Here is a 24,462-nt window from a genome sequence, read left to right on the forward strand (position 1 = left end):
AAGCTGCTGACAGCGCTGTGCTCCACGTTAGAAGCAGAGACCTGCAGTTCAGAGCCGGTTGGAAGGGAGATCTTGAGGCAAAGTGTTCATGTTACAGCAGTGTTTTAGATTTCACTGTGGATTGAATTGAGGCTCTTTCGTGCTGAAAGAATAAGCCTGTACAGGTTTGTTGAAGAGGCAGGCACTTAAAATTATAGCAGATCTTTATTGACTGATTGGGTGTGGACAGGAGAGAGAATAATCATGTTGATGACCAGGGTGTTACGCCAAGAACTGGCTAAGATGCAAGATGGTGACTCAAATGTAGCACTGAAGGCAGTACTATGTTAATGAATTGTAATTATTCTCTTATTTGTACTAATTAGTATCAGTCTTCCAGCACAGTGGGTCTTCTGAGCAATATGTGTAGTATTTTTATTTTAGCATGGGGTTTTTCGTTGACATTTGAAGAGAAGGACAAATCATTAACTTAGTGAGTACAGGCTTGATGTAGATATATTCAAAATTTAACTGGAAGTTAAGTTTTCCATTTACACTAACTTTGGCTTCTCTTCTCTCTGTGTTACAGAAATACAGAGCATTTGACCTTCTAATCTCTCCAGCTGAATTTCCTGATACCAGGACTAGGAAAGGGTGCCTTCAGAACCAATATGTAGCAAATGGGTATCACACCTCCGAAGCTCCTCCCTTGGTTCAACGCTTGCATGTTTTAAGGATCCTTGTCGCCTCAGCAGTGAATTGTTCTTGTGAACTTCAGAAACGGATTTCATGTGGTGCTTGCTAAACGTTGAGTCACCATGAGTAGTAATCTAGGAAAAGAAAAGGACTGTAAAGAGAAGGATCCCAAAGTCCCGTCGTCAAAAGAAAGGGAGAAAGAGGCAAAAGCCTCTGGAGGATTTGGGAAAGAGAGCAAAGAAAAGGAGCCTAAGACCAAAGGGAAAGATGCCAAAGATGGAAAGAAGGACTCCAGTAGCACGCAGCCTGGGGTAGCTTTTTCAGTGGACAATACGATAAAGAGACCTAATCCAGCCACAGGTACCCGTAAAAAATCCAGCAATGCTGAAGTGATCAAAGAGCTAAATAAATGCCGGGAAGAGAATTCAATGCGCTTGGACTTGTCCAAGAGGTCTATACACATGCTTCCATCAGCTATCAAAGAGCTAACGCAGTTAACAGAACTTTATTTATACAGTAACAAACTGCAGTCCCTACCGGCAGAGGTGGGTTGTCTTGTGAACCTGATGACACTGGCCCTGAGTGAAAACTCACTCACCAGTTTGCCTGACTCTCTTGATAACTTGAAGAAACTGCGCATGCTTGACCTGCGGCATAACAAACTTAGAGAAATCCCCTCGGTGGTGTATAGGCTAAGCTCTCTTGCCACTCTTTACCTACGCTTTAATCGTATAACTACTGTGGAAAAGGATATCAAAAACTTGTCAAAACTCACCATGCTTAGCATACGAGAGAACAAAATCAAGCAACTACCTGCTGAAATTGGTAAGCGATTACACTGATTGAAAGTTTCATTCTGTGCTTACGTTAGTTTTGCAATTCAGTTAAGTATACATAAACTGCCACTACTCCAGGTGCCCTTCGTCATTTCAAACTTCAAAAAATTATGCTCTTGATCATACTGTTGCAATGCTAAATTATGTTGAGAGCAATCAATACCTTGGATATATTTCTTTCAAAACAAAAGCTCCTTTTCTTCATCTGTCATCTTAAAATCAGATGCATCTTGTTTTCATCTTTGCCTTGTGCTTTCACATATTGTGTCTTCAGAGCCCAGATGGTTTAAAAAAAAAAAGATACAAGGGCATACTTCATTTTAAAATTTCTTTATAAATCATTTATGAACTGTTGCAAGTTATAAACACATTATGGGCATGTTACAGAGGGGTGTGACCGTGGTAATACAAGGTAGAATAGGCAGCTACATGCTATTACCATGAGCAAGCTGTTGGATGCCATAACAGTTAATAATGTAGGTTAATGATTTGTGAAAGCCTCTACCTTTTATAAGTCATGAATATATTAATACATGGACTTTTAATATAAAGTGGCCAAATGTTGAATGCATGGTAGATGATTCTTAGGATTTTTTAATGAATAATATTTGTTTTTCCAAACATTGTCTTGCAAGTTTGAAAGACGGTGAAATAGTATGAAAGTGGCTTATTGATTTAAATAGTTTATTACAAAAGGTGCACTGGAATACCTGTATATCAAGAACTCCCTAATTTGTTCCTGATAGGTTCTGATTCATGGAAAACATCTCTTTATCAGACTGTATGCGACAAAATATTTGAACAATGTATGTGCCTCGTAAAAGGGAGATTCTATCATCAGACATTTTTTTTTTTTCTATTTATGTTGGTTTAAAATGCAAGTATAGAATCATGGAATCATAGAATAGTTTGGGTTGGAAGGGACCTTCAAAGCTCATCTAGGCCAACCCCACTGCAATGAGCAGGGACATCTTCAACCAGATCAGGTTGCTCAGAACCCTGTCTGATACATGTGCCAGAAATGGAACTTCAGGACAGAGGTACCTTCCAGGCCTCAGTTTTCAAGTACTTATATACAGTCAGTTTGGAAAATGCTTTGAAGAGCTTCAAAACATTCAGCATGCAAAGTGCTACCAGTATAACTATGTCAGTTAGCCATACCACTTTCAGTGCTCATATTGCTTGTATCTGTTAAAATGAACTCCTTTATACTACTATGAAGGCACTATAGAGCTCAATTTCATTTCTCAGAGCAAAGCACGAGTTTACTGGTCTAAACATTTATATAACAGGTAGAGTTTAGTCCCTTTAGGGGGAGGGGGAACATAAACTTCAAGCAGTTAAGAAACTGCTTCGACTTTCTTCAAGAGTGGAAAAAAACTTGTAAAAGCCCTTATAACGCTGTGAGCAATAATTCCTGTGACCTCTTTTTAAAAGCTGATGTGGGACTTTTCCCTGTTAACCAAATCAGTGCATGGATATGTTGAAGTGTTACTGAAGTTGGCCCCTGTGCTCACTCATTTTGAAAAGCTTGGGAAATGCTCGTTTGGAACCCTAAATAGATCTGTTTCCAACTAGCAGTGTTTGCCTCTTTCTCCTGCACCTTGATAGATGTAAGATTTGTAAGATTTATAAGATAACATGCCCTTGACGGCAGGAGCTCCTGGGCACGTCTGAAGCTGCTGATCACATTCCCTGTGCTGCCCGGCACAGCTTCTGTAGCTGCTAATGGCAGCGGAGAGATGCGGAGAGGCTGTCGCTTGTTGGTCTGAGTCTTGGGCTCCCTGTAGCTGCAATCAGAATGGTTTCTACTAGAATTCACAGAAACACTTTCCTGCTAGGCAAAAATTAAATGGTTAATGTGGTATGTTTTCTGATCAACATGATTTTTGAGTTGGCACTGACATCTGAGCAATCCTGGGGATTTCCCTGGGGAGAGCTAAGGAATTATAATTTTGACCTATTTTGCCACTTCAGTTTTAAGTCCAACAGCTTCCTTGAATCTTGTCCTGATCAGAGGATCAAACTGGAAACCATGTCGCTGATGTTTGCAAAAAAACCCAAAAAACAAACCCAAACCATGCTGTGTATTTCTGTATACATTGAAGAAATTGTGACCGATGTAACCACTTGAACTGTATTACACAATTGTCAGTACTTTACCTGGGTCTGTTTGTGTCTCAGTTATCAAATGTAATTTAGCAAACAGTCAGCTTCTGAGGTTCAACGGGCGATAATATTGCATAAATTTAAATTAACACTAGTGTGTGAAGGAAAACTTTTGTGAGACGTTGCATTCCAGTGTTTGGACTTGCCCTGCTAAACTTCTTGTAGGTGTGTTTGATACCGCAGACATTATTGTTGCTGCTGGAACCTCTTTGTTTCTTAACTATTTTGTTTGTAGAATTTTTATGGTTAAGTTTACATTAAAGTATATAATTTCTGTATGTTTGTTTACAATAGTCTTGAAAGAGATCATGTGTAACAGTTGTGTGGAGAAATTTGGTAGATATATGTGTCATGAAGGAATATATGTAACTTGCTTTTTTCTTCTCTGTGTGTGTTGTTTGTTGTGTTGTTTTTTTTTCGTCTTGCTATGCATATAGGCAGTGTTCCTGGTTCTTTATCAAACCCTAGCTTGACAACATGAACTACTTTACATCTGTCTTTGTATCCAGCAGTTAGTCGTGCCTTTATTTGTACTGGGATAATGCCCCCGTTCCTTGTCATGGGTCAGCACCTCATTGTGGAAGGCACTTTAGAAGCATAAATGCAAGAGGACTGTCACCCTTACGAAGAATTTTAAAGGGAAATCGCTATGTTCAACACTGTCCCCTTTTATTTGAAGTAAATTTTCTCTGACTAGGTCCCTTGCAATTTAATCAGTTGAAAAATAAAATAATCAAAGGATTTTGAAGTGTAAGTAACACAAATAATTTTAACTGCCAAGACATACAGAACAGACATTTGAAAGCCTTTTTTCTCAAATAGTAAGAACAGATGAGATAGTTTCACTTTTGTAATTGTTTTGTACTGACTTTCATGTATCTTTGCTCTAGTACAAAGAGGAAATATTTGAGTTGGAAACACAGCTGAGAAATGAAACTGCTGAGAATTTATTTCTTTTAGATGGAATTTCTCTGTTTCTTTAAACTCTGGTTATTTCTCTACATTTTACATGTGCACTTGAAAAAAACCTTGCCTTTTAAGTCCCAATGATTTTAATCCCTTGTATGTTTATAGTATGATTGCTACATACCATATACAAGTAAGCACTGTTATATTATCAGCTTGTAAATAACATAGAAGTTTTTGTTGCTGCAAAGCGGGAAATAAAACGAGGCTATTATTTTTTATAAAGCAATATCGTGCGGAGCATTTAAAATTCTTTTTTTTTTTTTTTAAATACCCCATTGTTGTAAGGCCTAAGGCTCACGTACCTCATGGCAAGCTAGTGTGCTTGTTCATATTTTTAAAAATTCAAAGCTGTGTAACCTGCTGACTTCTCCAGCAAGGCAGAGTCTTGCAGCAGATAGCTGTGATGTATTCCTGTTGCTAATCTGACACACAACTGTGCGAAGAATCCTGGGTTTTCTTTACTTTGTCTTTTAGAGGTAGATCTGCTACTAAAGGTTGCCCTGGACAAAAAACCAAACCAAAACAACCCAACAAACCACAAAAACAACCCAAAACCCCAAGAGTTCAGCTGGAAAGATGGGATGTTGTTACTGTTGCCTTGAAGTGTGATGGCATTAAAGTCTAAGCTGGTGCTAGACACTTGTGTTCAGTGGCAGTGAAAGCCATCACAAAATATCTGTTCTGTATAATTATAAAAGGCTTTCTAACTTAAGGACCTTGCTGCTCTAAAATAAAGTGTCACCTCGTTTGTAAGCAATCATCCCATGTAATTTTCTAGGAATCTTTTGTCTCCAGCCTTAGAAAATGAAGGTATTTTTCCTTCTACTCCCATGGAAAGAAATTGGAAGTAGGTCCTGGAGTCTAAAGTGCTCTGATATTTGAGACCTTTCTTCCAATACCCAATATATCTATGGCTGGTTGATTTTTGTGCTAGTGATGTTTCATTGCTTGTAGACACAGCAGTTTGCCTCTGTTGCTTTCATTTGCTCTCCCATTGTATGTGCAGGCAGCGGTCAGATCTTCTCCCAGGCATTACTCACACCACAGCTTTTAGTCCTGCATAAAATCTCCATTCCTTCTGTCACCCTGCTATCCATTTTCTGTGTTGTCTTATGTTTTGAATGCTGAGGGTGCTTGATTAGTTGGAATATGCTATTCCAGATGAGTCTCTGTCTCTGTGCTGGAGGTAACTCTGTCCGTGCATCTGGATCCCGTTGCAGCTGTGTTAGACTGACCACACACAGGCTCTCGTGACCACCCAAGACACCTGCGCTCTTTGCTGCCTCTGTCCTCCCTCTCTGGCAGAGGTCAACCCTGAGATCGTAGTAGCAATGTGCTCTTTTTTTGCGCTACTAAATTTCATACAGTTTCCATTATTTTTATTTACCTATTTATTTATTATTATTTTCATAAGAGTGTTGGAGAGGTAACCTCCATCCAAGCTGGTGTGTTATTTTCAGTCCTGTTACATCCATAGCAACTTGTAGTCAGTTCCTCGGGTATCTTGACATCTTCTACTAGTCACCTGAGTCTCCTAGTTATTTTCTGTACACTACATCAGATGTCTTTGTGAAGTCTAGGATCAGTAGACTGGATAAAATTGATCTTCCATATCTTTGCAGAAAACTGTTAACTCTTTATGCCAAACTAATTTGATATTTTACTGATATTTTTTCAAGTCACTTTTTATTTGTCTCTCTTTTAATGACTTTTGTTAATGTTTCATGCAGATTCTGTTGATCTGCATTGTGTTTTGATGACTCTGAGGTTGTCAGAGTCTCCCCTTGTTATTTCCCCTATCTTGAATTTTAAATTGATAGTTTCCAATCCTATGGTAGTGTTCCTTGTTTGATAGATGACATATAGAAACTATACTCCTGGTCGTGATTTCAAAATAAGTTTCTAGAAAAGCTTATGTAGGACTTCTACTGCTTGCTGTGCAAGCACACAGTAATAATACTTGTAAGAAAAAGATTTCTTTTAGGGAAGCCAGAAACTAACTCCAAAACATTTTTTAGAAGCCTGAGTGAAGGTAAAATATTTAACAAAATGTTTGCAAAACACATTGTTGATCAAATTTTAAGTGGCTCTGAAAACTTCTTTAAAACAACTGATTGGTTACAGTGTGTCTTGTCTTGAGGGAAACCTAGAAGTGGTGAACAGTTCTATTTTGGGCTTCAAACTGTCTTTAGTAGTTTAAAAACACAAACTCAAATGAGGTGAATACACTGGGGGAAAAGTTGCTTTGCATCTAAACAAAATATTTTAGTGAGAAAGAAGAAGTGCTACTAGCTATAGTTAGTAAACAGATGTGTGTGTTTCTGTTATGTCCTTTTGTTTTTCCCCAGAATGCAGTACCTTTCATTCCTTGCATCCAGCTGCTTTGCTGTAGGTATGATGATGGCAACAAGTTTTCCTGTCTTTTCAATATTCAGAAAGCTTCTTAATTTTAAATAGTATTTTACTCAACTGAACACAGTAAACCAAAAAATGGAGAAAATATTATCTGTGCTTTGGAAGAAGATGGTATTTTAGTAACTTGGCAAATTCAGGCTCTAGGCACCTAGCAAGTCATAGAATAGTTTGGGTTGGAAGGGACCTTTAAAGCTCATCTAGTCCAACCCCCTGCAATGAATATGGGCATCTGCAACTACATCAGGTTGCTCGGAGCCCCACTGATCATTTATTGGTCTTTTCTTAACACTTTTCCAGCAACATATATATTGCTTCTACATTTTTAATGCAATTGAACTGATTTTAATAGGCAGTATAGTAAGCTGAGGTCTTGACAAGCATTGTTGCATTTTCAAATAGACTTGTTTGAATAAGATCTAAAAATACTTAAAAGTCTATTTAACCGAAAACATATTCCAAGGTTTTTTTAATACCTTTTTTTTTCTCTCCTTATGTTTAGCTAAAAGCTCGGTTCAAAAGTAGCTGAGTTGTGGGGAGTTCTTGTGAAATGGCTGTGTTGATGCGTGGCAGCTTCAGGATGCCAAAAGGGGCAGTATCTGATCCCTTCCTCACAGCTTCTGAGCTGCTCCATCCTTCTGCCTCCGTCTGAGCCGATCGATCTCCCTGAACTAACAGAGAGATGTTAATGGTTTTGCTGCTTTCGTTATTTGTTGAAATCAGTGAAGTTTCAGATCAGAGCGGGGATGGTGTGGGAGGCCATGGGCTGGCACTGGGGAGCACTGAGCCCTCACAGCAGCTCCATCGCTGGAGCTCCCTGGGGAAACCTCGCAGGTAGGATTGCTCATGTTGTGTAGAAGCGTGTGCAGTGCTCTCCAAGTGGTTTGAAGAAGGATGGATTACTGTCTGCAGAAAGACATTGAAAATGCATCAGATTATATTTTCAGAATCTCTTTTTTTTTTTCCTCCTTCCCCCACTGCTTGTTGCACAAAACCATGTACAGCTTATTAGAGTCCTGGTAGCATCAGCTCTGCCCCAACTTCATGATGCATTTTTTTAATGAAGTTTTTTACATATAGTTGAAAGAATGGACTGATTTAAGTTTCTTGATGGCACAGCTACTCTGTGTTGCTTTTTGTGAACCTTCAGTTTCTTATAAATTGCATCCTACCTAACAATGGTGATAAATTTTCCGAGTGCATCTTGCCCGCTATCCTGCTTCTGATAGTAGCCCTAAACAAATGTCTGCATAAAACCAGGGTAAGTATATGTATGAGGCTTAACCTGACTCCTTTCCCAGATCCAGCTATTTTTGTATCATGGATTTCCTGAGTCTGGTGCGGCTTGTCTCTACTAATTCTCAGTAGACTCATCTTCTAAGAGCTTGACCATTTTTTTTCCTTTAAACTCCTGTAAATGCTTTGCATCCCTAACAAGGACCACAGGTTTGCTTTGAGCATTGTTGTTGACAGATTAACTCCAGTTCTCATGTACAGAGGTGGTCAGCAGTCATACTTATCTCCGTGCCATTCACGATTCGTATGTTGGCCCTCCAGATTTTGCTTCTGAATGCTCATGGATTGTTTGAAGTCCATCACTTCATAAGTGAAGCTAGATATGGGCCACTGGTCCCTCATATCTCTTTACATTTTATATGCCTAATTTTATCTGACGTTTTGTTGCCCAGGCATTTAATCTTGTAAAGTTTTTCTGCAGTATCTCACTCTGCCTTTGTCCTTACTGACATAAATAGTTTGGTATCAATCAGCAGACTTCTGTTGCTGAGCCCAAGGCCACTGTTACATGGATGTTGAACATTATATCTATCACACATCTATGTGTGTGTGTGACTATATATACATATATATATATATATATATACACACGCACATATAGAGTGCAAAAGCAGAACTTACCTGTTCACTTGTCTGTTGCGTATCTGGTGGCATCCATGCAATAAAACCTTAATGGAAAGGTTTCCACGTGGAAGATTTTCTGAAACACAGTCTGCAGGGCTAATTGTAGAAATGAGTTCACAAGGTGGACTCCAACTTCATTGCCATATCTGGTAAATTGTCCCTTCCACTGAGATCAAAAAGTCAAAGATTAGAATGGAAGAATGCAAATGCTTTGGTGAGTCAGACAGCACGAGAAGGATGAAAAGCAGAGGAACTGTCTTGGGATGAGGCCAAGCAAATGCTTCAGTATGCAGGCTGTTACTTAAGCAAGCCGTTTGCATTTATTGTATTGAGAGTTTTATTGTATTCCTGCATGGTGTGTTGAAGGAATCATTTTGTACGATCAGGTGGCTGATGTATTATTTGCAAAGACAAGCTTGCACCTTATACCAGTTTGGGATATTTTTTTATTTTCTTAGGACACACAGCTCCAATAGAAATAATATAGTCAACACGGTTAAAATTACATTTGCATAGTTTCTGCAAGTTCTTTAAGACTCCAAATATTGTGTTTTCTGTCTGTGAATGCAACTCTTATTCTATGGAGAATCTGGTCAGGGCTGTTCTGCAAGGGAAATATTTTTAGATTGTAATTCAAGGAATCTGCCTACACCAGACTTGGAATGTCTCTGAGACTTTCTTCTGTTCTTCCCTTCCCCCGTCTACCCAATATTTAGATCATTTGTGGTTTCTTCACTACTTTGAAACTATTTTTTATAACACTTGCACCTGTTTGGTTTTCAGTAGCATAGACAGCAACCCAGATGTGTGCAGCTGCGTTAGTTCATGTCTACTCACTCCATACTGAATGTAGTGTCTCCTTATTAAATGACTTGTTAGTCGCAAAACTTTTCAGTGATGCTCTGAATTTAATTTCCCCCTTTTTGTAGCAGACCTGATGATATAGGGAAATATTTCTTTACATTATTTGTATCTCAGAACACCTTCTTCCTTTTCAGCAATTTGAAGGAAACCAAGTTGTGTTCCTTGGCTTAGCTGGCATGTTGATTTCTGCAAACACAGTGGTTTGAGAATATTTTTGTATTTTAATGTGATAAGATCATGAAGTGGTGAACAGAAGTGGAATGAATATAGGCGTTGATACGGAGCAAAATGACTGCTTATTTCATCCAGTTCTGGTTGCTTTCTTGAGCTTCAGGAAGGGTGAAGAACTTGATTTTGGCCGGCTTCAGATTTGGTGTCAGGGTCCTGATTCCTGTGACAGCTCTTGTGTGGCTGCAGTCCCATCTTGTCAGCTTCCTTCTTGTGAAATTCCTTCTGTGACATTTTCTTCAGACAAGCTTTAAGATAATGATTAAGTAGTCCCGCCTTTTTTATCTACTTGCAGAGCTTATTGGGATGATGCCCCAAGTGTAATTCCAGTAAATACTGGCAGCTTGCTAGAAGTCCTACTCTTTTTTTTTTTTTTTTTAAATATATCAATGGTGCAATTATTTTAACTGTTTTTATACTTTCCTAAGTGCTGAACAGAGGAACATAATAGCTTCACTCAGGCTGCCCTTGCTCACACAGCCCAGGACCTGGTTACCATTTATTATTATTTGGGAGTGAGCACTTTGTTCCACACTGAGAATGGACAGGAGCCAAGATGTGACTGAGGTTCAGCCTCAGCAGGACCCCCTGGTCCATCCCGGCCGAGCTGTGTCCTCACTGGCTGGCGTGAGGCTGCACCATCCGCTTCACAAGCTTATTCCATTCTGGGTGCAGGACTTTGCCTTTTTCTTGGTCCTTCATGAGGTTCCTCTTGGTTTATTCTACTGCCCTTCTCAAATCCTGCCTTGAGCCCTTGCTGATACTGTTTCTTTTGCAACTTCCATGTGTTTTAAATGTTGTTTGAACACGTTTTAATTTTATTTATATTTGTTACTTTCAGTTATAAACAATAAATAAAGACTGTTTTGCTGCTGTGTCTTGCTGACGCTTGTTTTAGACCAGGTTTTGACTCTTTTCAGTTGAGCTTAGCTTCTGTGTTTGAGTGGTTTCCATAACTAGATCCTGTTGTGCATTCTGCAAATACTAAACATTTTACTATGCTTATCGCTTACTTATATAAATATTTTAACGTTGGTACATAAGTCACTCGTGACCATATTAAAATTGCGCGCTTTCTACTCGGTCATACTTCTATGTAAGTTATAGTTGTGCAGTAATAATTCAAAACAGCTCTGACTGCTTTACTGTTCTTTTGGGCAACTGATAATGCACAGCAAAAAGTTCAGGTTGTCTGTTACAGTGATGTACTCAAATCTCATACAGAGGGAGAAGATTCTGAAACTGTAAAATTGTTGTGTTTTGTTTTTCTAAAATCAAGACACTTATACTAAGGAATTTTATAGACAGAGTATTTTTTTTTCCAGCGGAGAACCTGGTGAGAGATTGATAACTACTGAAGTTATGGGAACGGTTTATAACTCGTCCCCACCATTGCTGATTTCAGATAATTATTCTTTACAAATGAGCTCACAACCAGTGTTGGGACACACCAGCCTGAAGTCCCACTAATATTTGCATTCTTCTCTTCCTTGTACTTTCCATGAGTCTTGATCCTCTTGCTGTGTCATCTGGCCCAGGATTTATCATGTTGTGAAGGATTTCGTAATTTTCAATCTGTTTAAGCCTGGGCAGGGACGGAGTTAATCCAGTGGAAAACAGGCTATATTTCAAATTGCGTTTTGCCATCCAGGAGTGTTGCCTAATGTGAGAATTAGTGGTAGCAGACACTGAAGCCTCTTTGCTATTGACCTAGACTCTTTCCCTATACGACTGTTAATTTGTGTGCACTTTTATATATTTTTTTAATGAAGCTGTATTTTGTTTTTTAAGTGGCCAAGAAGAATTTTCAGAGTTACGTAAGTCAGGGCATGTAACTTGGTCCTCTTGCCATAACAGGCTTTCAAGGTTGGCCATGTGCTGAGACTATAATTCTGCCTCATTATGCAGAAAACATTAGTCATTTTGTAATGTTGTTTTTTTCCAGCAGGTATATTTAGCTTTGTCATGCTATAACATTTAGTCTCTGTGCATATGAGAACGACAGTGAGGTGATTGCTCACCGCACCTTTTTTAAGGATTGTTGAGAAGTATACTGAGCTGTATTTTTAACAGTGTTTTTAACTGGAACGTGGTTGGGAGCCTTCACAAGCTATTTAGTTGAAAAATTCAAGTGAATAGTCTGAAATGTTTATCTTGTAGGACCTTTGAAAATATACGTTTTTAAAAACTACATAATAGGATGTAACTAACCATTTTGTGAAGGTTACTTATAGAGAAACCGCTTTATGTATTTCATATGGGCATTACTTCTACTACAAAATATTTTATTGTCAAGCCAGCTAGTACATGCAATTTCTGTCTGCTTTCTTGGCAGACTTTGTGCAATATAGTATTTAAACATAAAAAGGGCGAAAAAAGAAAGGGGGGGGTGGGGGGAAGGCAAAACTCAACCTCAAACCTCAGCATCTTCCTAGTTTATTTTCTAGTTCTCCTGAGCGTGCTCGCCTCTTCAATGCAGTTGCACGTAGTCCAAACTGAATCCTTTATTCATTACTGTGAGCTTAAGATTCGTCTATTTTGGACATTACTTGTGGTGAAAAGAGTTAGTTCATTTTACCTGTCACTAGTATTTCCCTCAAGTAGTGCTTGCCTCACTCCAGTGATTTCAGGTGTTCGAACAGTCCTCTGAAGTGATGCTGGAGTTGTCCACGTAGTAAATGGGAATGGATTTTTCTTTAGTGAACTGCTTTCTGGGTAAGGCTGATTTTTGAGCTGCTGCACATTTCTAGCTGGCATATTTCTGTTTAAATTAATTAAGATACAAATGTATTTCAGCAAAGTTTATGTAGTACCCCAGAAAAGAGCAAATGTTGATTCTTTTAATATGAGTAAGGTCATGAGCTCCATACTCATTAGCCGATTTTCTTTTCATACCTGAGCAAATTTTTAATTTAGGAAAACTTTCTTTTTGATTTTTGAGATATATTAACCTGGCCAAGAAAAAAGAGCCAGATTTCAGTTGTATCTTGGTGAAACTTATTTTCACTTTTTTTTTTTTTGAGAAGCGTTTCCTTCAGTACAGTTGCCGCTGTTCAGACAATAAGGACGACACTTTCCATCACTGAAACAAGCTGGCTTTACATCTGCTCCTAGGAACAGCATTGTGCAGATGGCCTCAAGTTTGGCCTCTTTGTTCTTGCAGATCATTATTTGTTGTATCGATTGTTTGTGCCATGTGTTTCTTTTTGAAATAGCTGCTGTTGTGCAGCGGTGCCATGCACAATGTCTCCATTCACGGGGTAAATCGCAGCCGTCTGTCAGCTGGGGAAAGAGCTGCCCCTGTTCTGTAGCTACTGGCTTGGAGGCAGCATGCTCTCTGTGTCCAGAGTGGTTCTGGTCTCATGTATCATGGGATGTTTCAGCATGCTCTGTGTCCAGAGTGATTCTAGTCCCATGTACCGGGATGTTTCAGCATGCTCTCCATGTCCAGAGTGGTTGTGGCCCCACGTACTGGGATGTAATTTTAGCATGTTCCTTGTGTCCAAAGTTGTTCTGGTCCCATGTACTGGGATGTTTCAGCTTGCTGTCCATGTCCAGAGTGGTTCTGGCCCCGTGTACTGGGATGTTTCAGCTTGCTGTCCGTGTCCAGAGTGGTTCTGCTCCCACGTACTGGGATGTTTCTGAAGTGCTGGTCGCATTAACCGCAGTGTTGCTGGTGCTCAGATCTCCACGCCTGCAGAACAGAGCCTCTCACCCGGCAGAACAGTGAGAGTTGAAGGAGAAGACAGGACAAATGGTGCTGATCGTGCACAAGGTGTGACCAGCACTGGTTCGTGAAGGACTGGACCCTTTGATTTCCCTATCCCTCTGTTTTCCCACACTTATCGTTCACAAACCACATTGATGCCTCCCTTTCCCCTTCCCTAAAGATCCCATAGCAACTCTTACCATCCCAGGTTGCTCTTCCTTGCACCCCACAGGAGGTGTTCAACCCTCACATGCAGGAACAGCCTGCGAGGTGCCCTGGAGCATTTCCACGTACTCACCATGATGGTTCTCACGCTGGCCAGGGGCCTGATGGCACTCCTGGGATAGCCAGTGTTGGGTTCTCCCACCCACTGCTGGTCCTTTCTGTGCCTTTGCATGTGGAGATGAGCCTCTACCACATCACCTAAACATTTTTCACCTTGTTAAGCATATTGGATGTAAAAATTTTTTCCATACGTCATGGAGAATGACAGGAGAAATGTACCTTGGGTGCTTTTTGTTGACTTGCACGCTCTGTGTTGTGTCTCAGCAATCCAAGTTAAGGTATTGGAAGAATTTTAACGTCAACAGCACTTCACCTCCCCTCTGCTTCTGCCCTTAGGGGAAAACAATAACATTTTGGTAAGAAGCTGTCAAACCGTAAGAATCGCTATGTCCAAGAGCAAGATTCTTTACTAAGCAATGTGAACTAAAAGCTGAATATCATAATATCTATTGAAATTGCTTTCCTTAAGGCACTGTACTTCATGATAGGGCTTTAAGTTGATTTCTGCTCAAAAGTCTAAAATTGTTGGGCAATCCTCCATCTATTTTAACGTTCAGATTTTTTATTAAATGTTTTTAAAAGAATACCTGCATCTTTAATATAACAAAATTAAGTATGACTATCCAAATCAAACCAGTGTGAGCTTGCCTTTAATTGGCTAAATGATCGTGGGCATCTCTTCTCTTTTTCTCTCCCCAGAATTAGTGAGGTGTTTGTTTCAAACACATAACTTGCCGTTGTCAAAGTTTTCAGCAGGTGCAAAAATGAAGTGCAGCAAATGTTGCTGCACAAACCCAAGTCTGTCTTCGACTTCAGCAGATGTAGAGTGGGAAGAGTCAAGTAAATGAGAAATCAGTGTGATGAAATGAAATTTATGCCACATTTCAATTTTGACATCATTGGTTTAGGTCTGAAGTGAAAACAAATCAAAACAGTAATCGTGAAGTGAAAACTGCTGCCCCAAAGTGTGCGAAGGTTCTTGAGTTATCTTAGTAAAGATTTATGAGATTCTTTTTGGTTGCTTTGTTTAAAGGGAGGGATTTTGAATTTTTTCTCGAGGTTTTCTGCCTCCTGTTGCCTTCTACGCATTGCCCACTTGCTTCCACAAATAATAAAAAGACTCTTCTACCACAGAACATTAACTCTTGCTCAAATTTTTCTTAAATTTGCTTTCTTCTGCTTATTAATGGCATTGAAACCCGTGGCTTTGTGCAGCGTGGGATGCAGCGGGTTTGACTCTTGACTCTGGCTGCCTGCAGTACACTTGGACACTGACTTGTGAGAGGGGGTGCAGAGTGATGGAGGAGCTGCTTAAGCACCACCTTTACATTTGTATCTGCCTGGTTTCTAGAAAAACGTGGCAATTTCGCTTAATAAATTCAGGAAATAAGATCAGTTATATGTTAACAATCTAAGCAAAAATGGAATAATGAAGCTGTTGGGGTTGGCTTTTTTTGCTAGCCTTTCACAACTGTTTTGTGATATGTACTAAGTATTATACATGACACCTGCAACTCAATACAGTGTCTGAATTCATAAATATTTTATGATTTATTAAATCACCATTTGTGATTGTCTGCTGATCTAATGGGTAGATACTCCACATGCCAGAACTTGCCCAAGCTGGTCCTGCAGCCTGCGGGAAAATCCTTAAAGGATTATGTCAAAGATACAACACTGAAGCTTAAAAATAGACATTCGGTCCTCCAAAGGAATTTGCTGCTCTTCCAGCTTTGTTACTGAGCCATGCTCTTCTACACAAATACAGTGACCTCATCTTTACTGGATAGAGTTGAAGCTGTTCAAATCATTTGCATTAATTTCACCTCCATCAGATGCAAATATACGTGAGTGCTTACACCCCTGTATTCATGCACGCATGCCTTTTTTTTTAAACAAGCCCAACAAGCTGTTGCTCAGAATACAGTATGTTTACCATTTAAATACATGAAACTGCTGTACATAGAGAGTTGTGCCTAGCTGTACTTTTAAATTAATGTGCAAATGTCAGGGATGAAGCAGTTCAGCATAAAGTAGCTCTAAACTCTAAGTATATCCAATCTTTTTTAAGGCTTAGCAGATAAGCCTTTTATTTAAAACTTATTTGCTGTAGCTTTGCTTGCATATATAAAATATAATAATCTGCGTGAATAGGTTTACAATTTACTTACCGTAAGTTGCCTTTTTTGTGATGACTAAAAATGATTAAAAACAGCACTCTGGGTGAATTACCTGGATTGTCAGCCAGATCATTCTGATGCCTCTTAATTGTTGATTTTGTGCCTGAAAGTAGTTCGTGCTGTAAAAGCAGATCTCAGTTGCTCAAAATTGAATACAATCCACTCACTCTGTGATGTTTTAAACTTCTGGTCAGCCTGAAACAAGTGTGAGATATAGGTTTTGTATTGTGTTTCACAGCTTGAACTGTCAGAAGAAAATAAATGTTTCTTCAGAGAGTCTATAAAAGCTTTACCTGAGTTTTTAAAAATTGTTGGTCAAGTTTTAGATTTGCTTGATGAAATTATGATCCTGTAATGCCTTATTTTATATGTATAAGCTTATGGTAGCAATAGCTTTTTCTCAGATAATCCAAAAATCTGTCTGATTCTATTAATCTCTGTGTGGAAGTAATTGTCTAGAGCTGTACATGAAAGAACTTGATGTTTTGGTTTTCTTGTGTGCTTTTAGGTGAGTTGTGTAACCTCATAACGCTGGATGTAGCGCACAATCAGCTTGAACATCTTCCAGAAGAGATTGGAAGCTGCATGCAGATCACCAACCTTGACTTGCAGCACAATGAGCTCTTGGACCTGCCAGAAACCATAGGTACGTGAAGAGGCTGGAGAAGAGAAAATAAATCGCTTTTTCCAAATGTTCAGTAAGATGAACAAATTTAAGAATGAGGTTTCAGTTGGTGGCTGTAGAATGACTGGTGTTCTACTTAAGGCAGCTTCACACTTGAGATCAAATGCAAGGTGTGTGTGTTACCTTAAAGGCCGTTTAGAGCTTTCTGAATTACGTAATTAAATTTAGCTGTGCTGCAGTCTCTAATAATGAGACTTATAAGGAAAAAAATTCATCACTTCTACCTCTGATTTAAGATTCTGTACTTATGAGTAAATATCTGTAGTTTGTCCATTCTGTGATGAAACTGAGCATATAAATGAATAAAAGGCTAAAAGACTCATAGTTTTGATATGTCATACTTTGGCACAGAGCTTTAACTAACATCTTTGACTAAAGAAAAATAGAACTAAAAAGGTAAATATTTTAAATTAGTTGTGTATATTTCATGCTCTTTGGTAGAGTGACTGAAAAAAAATCTTTCAAGTCCACCAAGTTATCATACACTAATGCAATAAAATACAGGGGGTTTGCAACTTAGTTTGGGAGTAATAGGCTGAAATAAACACCATCCTGGGTGGTTTCAGAATCTCATATAGGATGAAACAACAAAATATGACTCTTCCTGTTTAATTAAATCAGTTTTAAAGAGAGAGGATGAAAGATGCATGCTGTGGTTTTTAAAAAGACAAAAAACAGAGGCCATCTTGATTTTAAGCTCTTATTTGTCACCAGAATGTACTCTGAAGAATGAACATTATCACTTGGACAATATTTCATATTGAACATTTCATTAATGTTCTTTAACGCTAGGAAAATGAATGATCAGAAGAGTGAGGAACCTCTTAACACTCCAGCTTTTCTTCTAGCAGTAGATTGGAGTGTGGAGTTACTGTTTAGAACCTTTGACCGGAACAGAGTTTACATTGATGAAGCATCCACTGGAGCTAAATTTCCTTCCTGGGCTGATGATATTTTTAAACTCTGGAGATCCCGCTCCATCTGGAATTTACATCTAACTTACACAATTCATAAGCGCAGCCTTTATTTTTGTAGCTAGTTTGTAAATCTTCTTGAAAGTTGTTTTACGTAAAACTTACCTGTAGCGTACATGTCATATTTAAGAAGTGAATTCTCCAGTTAAACTGTTAATTAGGGGAAAAATTCTCTAAGCAAGTGTGAGATTTCCATTTTCAGGGCTTATAGACTACTATTGTTGATTCTTGTGCAGAACAGTAGCGTGATTTACTGAGTTGTTTAATGACGAGCAGTCACGGAGCTTCTCAGAGAACCACAAAAATCTCACTTTTAATATGATGCAAAGCTGTGCTTACACGGAAAGGCCTTTGGATAGGAGAGGCGCAAAGTTACTTAGTCAGTTAGGTCATTTGTTATAGGAAATTGCTGACTAGGCAATCAGGATTGTTTGGACTCACCTATTTCTTCAGAAAGTTATTGTAAGGTTAGGTGGTTTGTATTGAGTCAGGCTCATATCTGGTTGGACGGGATTTCTGCCTGTTTGTTTTGTTTTTCCATAGCACTGTCTTCATAGTTTTTTGAAGTTAGATATTTTTAAATGTATATAGCTGTCGCTTTATGTGCTTATCTGAACTGAATATCAATGCTATATAGCTCAAAAAACCCACCAAAGACATGAATAATGGTAAGAGACAGCAGTGTGCCGTCACGTCTTTAACCTTACACTGGTTCAGTTTTTACTCCGCTGGAAAATACCTGTTGTTTTTATTGACAAGTGTGTAGTAGCTGAGCATTCCTGTTTAGAGTAATATCTTAAAATCAGAAATTGCTATTTGTGCCACATATAGTTCACAAACAGCCAGAGCTTAATACTTAAGGGAAAAAAAGTTAAACTCCAGCTTAAATGATAATGATCAACCTACATTTATACATGTTACAGAAAAGGTAGCCATAGCCGGTTCAGCAACATTGGCTTTATTTCTTAGTCATCGCAGTTGTGATTCAACATTAAAGCAAGTTGTGGCTTGATTTTCAGATTGCAGCTTGCTTTGTGGTTAGGATTGTTCAGTGAGAGACTGCGAGTACTGAGAAGAGCCCAGCGAGTACATGGCGTGTAGCTGCCCGACGGCCCCTCCAGCCTCTCCATCCTCTCCATCCTCTCCATCCCTCGCTCCTCTCTCCACCTCTTCCCCTACTTGGGGGTATCTACCCGGTGTTCAGCACAGCTGGCTTTTCTGCCAACATTTACATGCTGCCAGCTTTCAGTACACTTAATATGTAAGTGCTGTTAATTTTTCCCCAGTTCAGTCAAACTGGGATGGGTTCTCAGACCAGAAACAAAAAGGACCAAGCACATTTACTCGTTATAGGTGTTTAATATGAGGCTCCTGTTATAGAACAGACTTTCTATTACTGACAGGTCTGTCCCCTCCTCTCTCACCGACACTGTTTTGATGGAGACCTGTTTGGTTTTGGTTTTTTTCCTTGAAAGGGATGTTTTTGCCAAGCTGCTTTGAAAAACAAACAGCTCCCTTCCTTTTCTGTTTCTCCCTCCCTCAAAAAGGACCCCTTCCCTCCTTGCCTCATGCCACCAGAACTAAAAAACTCTTGCAAAATACTTCTTAAACTCTCTGCTGGGTTATCCAACCAAGTTTGGGTTTTACCACAGAAAGATATCTGAATCTGCCAATTAAAAAAGCTTGTTTTCTAACTGACAGCACGGCATGAAATGTGCCGGAGCTGTGAGGAAGGGGTGCTGGAGGGTGACATGCAGGGGAGCGTCAGGGAAGGGATTATGATTACAGAGGTAGCAGAGCCAATATACCCACTCTGTAAAAATACAAAGTTCTTTTTTCAACTAACGCTTTATAAGCACACTGTTGTGCAGTAACAAATGTCAATTTTAGATATTAGTTGTCAGGAAGTGACCTAATGTCTTGCTTTATAGATATTGGCTTAATACATTCATATCTGTATTTCTGTTGATTCAAAATTGTAAAGTACTTTGTATATGAGATCACTTCCTGTAAGAAAAATGAGCTTTGTGGAACAGCTTAACACATTCCAAGAGTCTCAAGTCTAGAATCAAAATCAGAGTGGGATCTTAGCTACTTAGTGTTTTAATTGCAGATTTTTTCCCCACCCCCATTTTTTGGGGGAGGGTGAGGGAATTACGATCCATTTCTATTTACACAATGTTTTATCTCTGTATACTTAGCTGGCGTGCTAACATGTCCAAAAGATATGTAAAAGAAGGTAAAGAACATACCATTTCTATTGAAATGAATAATTGAACTTTTGAGAGAGAGAGAAGGCAAATTTTGGGTGGAGTAAAGTGTTCCTTTGGATTACAAGCTAGCTTAGAAATTCTGTGCTGTAAATACCACATTGCGAATATTCCCTCTTTGAACTTTTAATTTTAGCATTCTGTACAAATGTGTTCACAATTTCTTATTTAAAGCACAGAAACACTTATTTGAGAAAGAAATCCAACAGTAACAGAATTACGGCTTTGAAATAAATCAGATTCTTTATCTGTTTTGTAATTTTCTAGTTTCGTGTGCTAACACATGGAGTTCGATTGTAGTCAAATGTGCCATATTGATGGACATTTAAGGCAATAGACATTTTAGTAAGAAAAAGAATAGTCAGTTGTAAATGTTCCAAAATGATGCTTTAAAAGCACAAAAAATCCTGTCACTGGACACACTTTGCAGTGTCTGACATGGCACCGTTCCGAAGAGATGGTTGGGGAGATGGGAGGCGCATTCAAAGCCCTGCACTACTCTCCTGCCCTTGGCTGCGACGCATTAGCTCGGAAGCTGAAATCACGACTCTCACGAAAGCAAATATGTGGAATAGCTTTGCCATTTTTGCTGGTTGAAATTGTCCTGTTACACAAACCAGGCTTTGTGCTGCAAACGTTTGGCCCTGGTGTACCTCTGAGTGCTCTGTTGTGCTTTTTTTTTGATAAAATATGAAGCATCGTGACCAGAACCGGGCGTATGTAATTGGTACAGCTCAGGTTACACAAATTGTGGTCGAGGGCTTTAAGTTCCTAGAAGTCCTAGTAAAGAAACTTCTGTAGAAACGTAGAACGAGTTTAAAATGGTATTTTCAGTTTAGTAGATTTAGCAAAAACTGGAGAGGTCTTATTCGGAAATGCCTGACAGATGCACTGGTCCTGGTGAGACCCAGCAGAGCCCCTGCAGCTCCCTCGGGGCTCAGGGATGATGTTCATCCGTGACTGACGGGTTCGATGTTACTAATTACTCGCCACTCTGATGAAGCAAAGTGCACAAGCTCCTCCTTCAGCTTTGGCAATATTCATATTCTTAAAATTTAAGCACGTGACCTAGTGGTTTGGTCTGTGAGCATTCAGTACTTTACAGGATCGAGCCCGTTTCCATAGGCTCACAGTAGATCTGGTCAGTGTTCAGTGCTTGGTCTAAAGTTTTGTTCTTGGACTGTGCTACTAGTGAAACATTTTTAATTACATTCTGCTAGTATTGGGAAACCACAATTAGCTCGGCCTTTGCTTTATCTGGTGGAAAGCAGCGTCTCCTACTTTTATTCTGAATTTTGGACTATAAGCCTTTGCTAGTTCTCGTGCCGGGATCATAAAAAAGGGAATTAAGCTTTTGGTTCTTGTTTGCTTCAATTCTAGACTTAGTAAACATAAAGCAGTGACATTGGCTAGAGAATAGAGTGGCAGGATAGGGTCAGTGGGAAGTGAGTGCTCGGTGCCTCCTCCAAGGGCAGAACAGGGATGGAGCAAAGCTGTGAGGCGGCGACCTCAGACCAGTAAAAATCAGACAGTTCTGCGTGCGATGGGTCGGGAACATCGGGGTGTCAGTGTGCGCACAGGCTGCTGTAGATTATAAAAGCTCACAGGGCAATGTGACAATTATGCAGGAGAAAAATGTATCAGGTGCTGCTAAATTTGGTTTGTGGCTGAGCCACACGCTGTCCAATCTCCTCCAGCTCTTGGGGAAGTTTCAGGCTGGGCTTTCCCTTTCCTTAGGTTCTTCTCCTGGTATCTGCTGTTGGGCATTTTTTCCCAGAGAGAAAATAGTAGGTGGATCTCTGTCTGTGTACAATAATTCTCACATTCCTTAATTAGCTAAAATTATAAATGTATATTCATGTGTTATACATTTTATGTTTACTCTATATGGCAGGGCAGACTCAAAAAATTAAACCCATGTATCACTTAGGAAAGGTTAATGTTTTTTCTGCTTTGCCAGTTAGGTGTAAACTGTTCCTACAATGTGATTTACATTTATATAAATCTTTAATTTCACAGAAGGTTTTAAATAGTCAGTTGAAAAGGAAAATAACAATGAAAAATGAAATGAAATAAATTTCAGTAGCGCTGTGTTATAGTATAAAGTATGAATTGAGTAAAATCCAACACTTTTATTGATAGTTCAAAATAAGTCCCAGCAGTTGCTTTTGACTCTGTTGCTGTGTGAAGTGTGTTTATATATTTGTATAATTTTCAGCTAATTCAACTTTCTTTCTTTGTTACTTAATAAATAAATCTCCAATGCAAGCCTGATATAGTTTAATATGTACGTACTGTTTTTCTGTAAAAGTTAGGCTAGCTTCCATTGGCTTATTCATAGAATCATTTTGGTTGGAAGAGACCCTCAAGATAATCAAGTCCAACCATAACCTAACTCTAGCACTAAACTGTGTCCCTAAGGGCCTCATCTAAATGTCTTTTAAACCCCTCCAGGGATGGTGACTCCACCACTTCCCTGGGCAGTCCATTCCAGTACTTAACAACCCTTTCTGTGAAGAAATGTTTCCTAATATCCAATCTCAACCTGGTGCAACTTGAGGCCTTAATTTTTAATTAATTCAAAGTTTATTGTTTTGATGTGTATTTATGAAAATAATTTTAAATTTGTATTTTGGTTGGATATTCTTTCTTGTAAGACTAGGATGGGAACAGTTTATTTTAGTGAATGTGCATACCATCATACAGTAATTAGGTACGGAGACCAGCATGTACAGCTATGTTATAACTGCAGCTCAGCATTTTCAGAATGCTTTCTATACTGCAGAAAGAAAAAGCCCATAATCTTACTTTCTTTATGTAAGACACAGGCACAAGGGAAGAGTGATTCAAAGGAACACATCAGAATTGAGACAAGCGGATCTTTTAGTTGCATGCATCTTGATGAACACATGTTGAATGAAGTTGAATTTTCATAGCTTAGACAGTTTCAGAAACATGTCACTTCGAGTTTGTGCTCCCTGGTCTTATGCAGGTGTTTTGTGTGCTGCGTGTCAGCCTCTGTCACTTGATTTTTGCCAGCATCTTGTGTGCATCTTTCACACATACACAGTCAGCAATAACTGCAGTCTTGAATCACAGCTGAAAAACAAATAAGTGCTGACATGCTCACGCCTTAGCCATAATTTTGAAATAATGAAGGAAAACGTATCTTTGGTTGCTACTTTTACATTGAAAATAGGAATCTCTTCGCTTTCTTAATTGGTATTTAAACCAGTAAAGGTGGTAGAGATTAATTTTACATTTATGTTAAATAGCTTCTAACAGATAACATCTTTTAGGAAAATTCCTAGACTTTGTGTAAGGAAGATAATGCATTTGGTTTGAGCGGGACAAAAAATGGTGGATCCTGCTGACCTTGTAATTTGAGAGTCTGAATCTGCCTCCTACGCTGGTCTGATATGTCAGGAGGTATTGGTGGCTGAAAAGAAAAATTAAAATATATTAAAAATCACTTTACTGTTAAACCAGTAAAATCCGGAGTTTGTTAAGTCGAGCTTTGTGTTGTGTTCAAATATACCTTTGTATTTGGAAGAGTATGATTATGTTTCCTACTTTGGCTTCAGTAGTTGGTAGCAATGATCTCTTCTACAATTTTCCTGAGTGCTTGCCCTCCCACCCCCCATCACCTTTCTGTCCCCATTCCCAGTTTTGCGAAAATATCAGCCTTTAGCTGGAGCACATTAAGCATCAGGGATGTTCCAGCCCTGCAGGCTGTAGAAAGGATTTGACCTCTCTGGGATGATTGATCAATGGCACTAGTTTACATCCATACAAATCTATAGGCTTTGGTTTAGGAAGAATTTGCTCCCAGATCAGATGAGTACCGACTAAGGGATTTTGTTCTGCTTTCCTCTGCAACGTACCGACTGAGATCACATTCAGGATGTCTTGCTGGACCAGTCACTTGGTGCTGCCGCGGTGCTGGACATTGGCAGGCATCATCTTCGCTTGTGCAATGCAATTGGAGGTTAAAGCGGTTTATCTGAAGCCATTTGTTCTACTCTACAGCTATTGGGGGAAATGTTCTGCTTACTGACAAGAGATTAGATTAAACATGTCAACGGCTCCTTTCACCTAAAAATCTGTGAAACTGTTTAACAGTTGTCATGCAGCATGGCCGACATCTGGAAAAACTAATATGTAGGAAGTACAAAGTGTGATACAGGCATCTTCGGACTTCCATCTATTTTAGGCTGGGAACACTGTTGAAGTATTTGAGTGCAGTGCTTAATCGCTATCCATAGCTGGCCATCTCTGGCTTCTCT

General features: G+C 39.2%; 1 protein-coding gene across 1 annotated transcript in view; it reads left to right on the forward strand.

Annotated features, from left to right (window-relative positions):
• Positions 1-575: 575 nt before the first annotated feature.
• SHOC2 (SHOC2 leucine rich repeat scaffold protein) overlaps positions 576-24,462 on the forward strand; it is a 43,539-nt gene continuing 19,652 nt past the window's right edge. Inside the window, exons 1-2 of the mRNA XM_065843562.2 lie at positions 576-1,500; positions 16,756-16,893. Of these exons, the coding sequence (XP_065699634.1) occupies positions 798-1,500; positions 16,756-16,893 (841 nt within the window). The 5' untranslated portion in view covers positions 576-797. The remainder of the gene's footprint in view (positions 1,501-16,755; positions 16,894-24,462) is intronic.

This window comes from Patagioenas fasciata, chromosome 8 (assembly GCF_037038585.1).
Source record: "Patagioenas fasciata isolate bPatFas1 chromosome 8, bPatFas1.hap1, whole genome shotgun sequence".
NCBI classification, from domain to species: Eukaryota; Metazoa; Chordata; class Aves; order Columbiformes; family Columbidae; genus Patagioenas; species Patagioenas fasciata.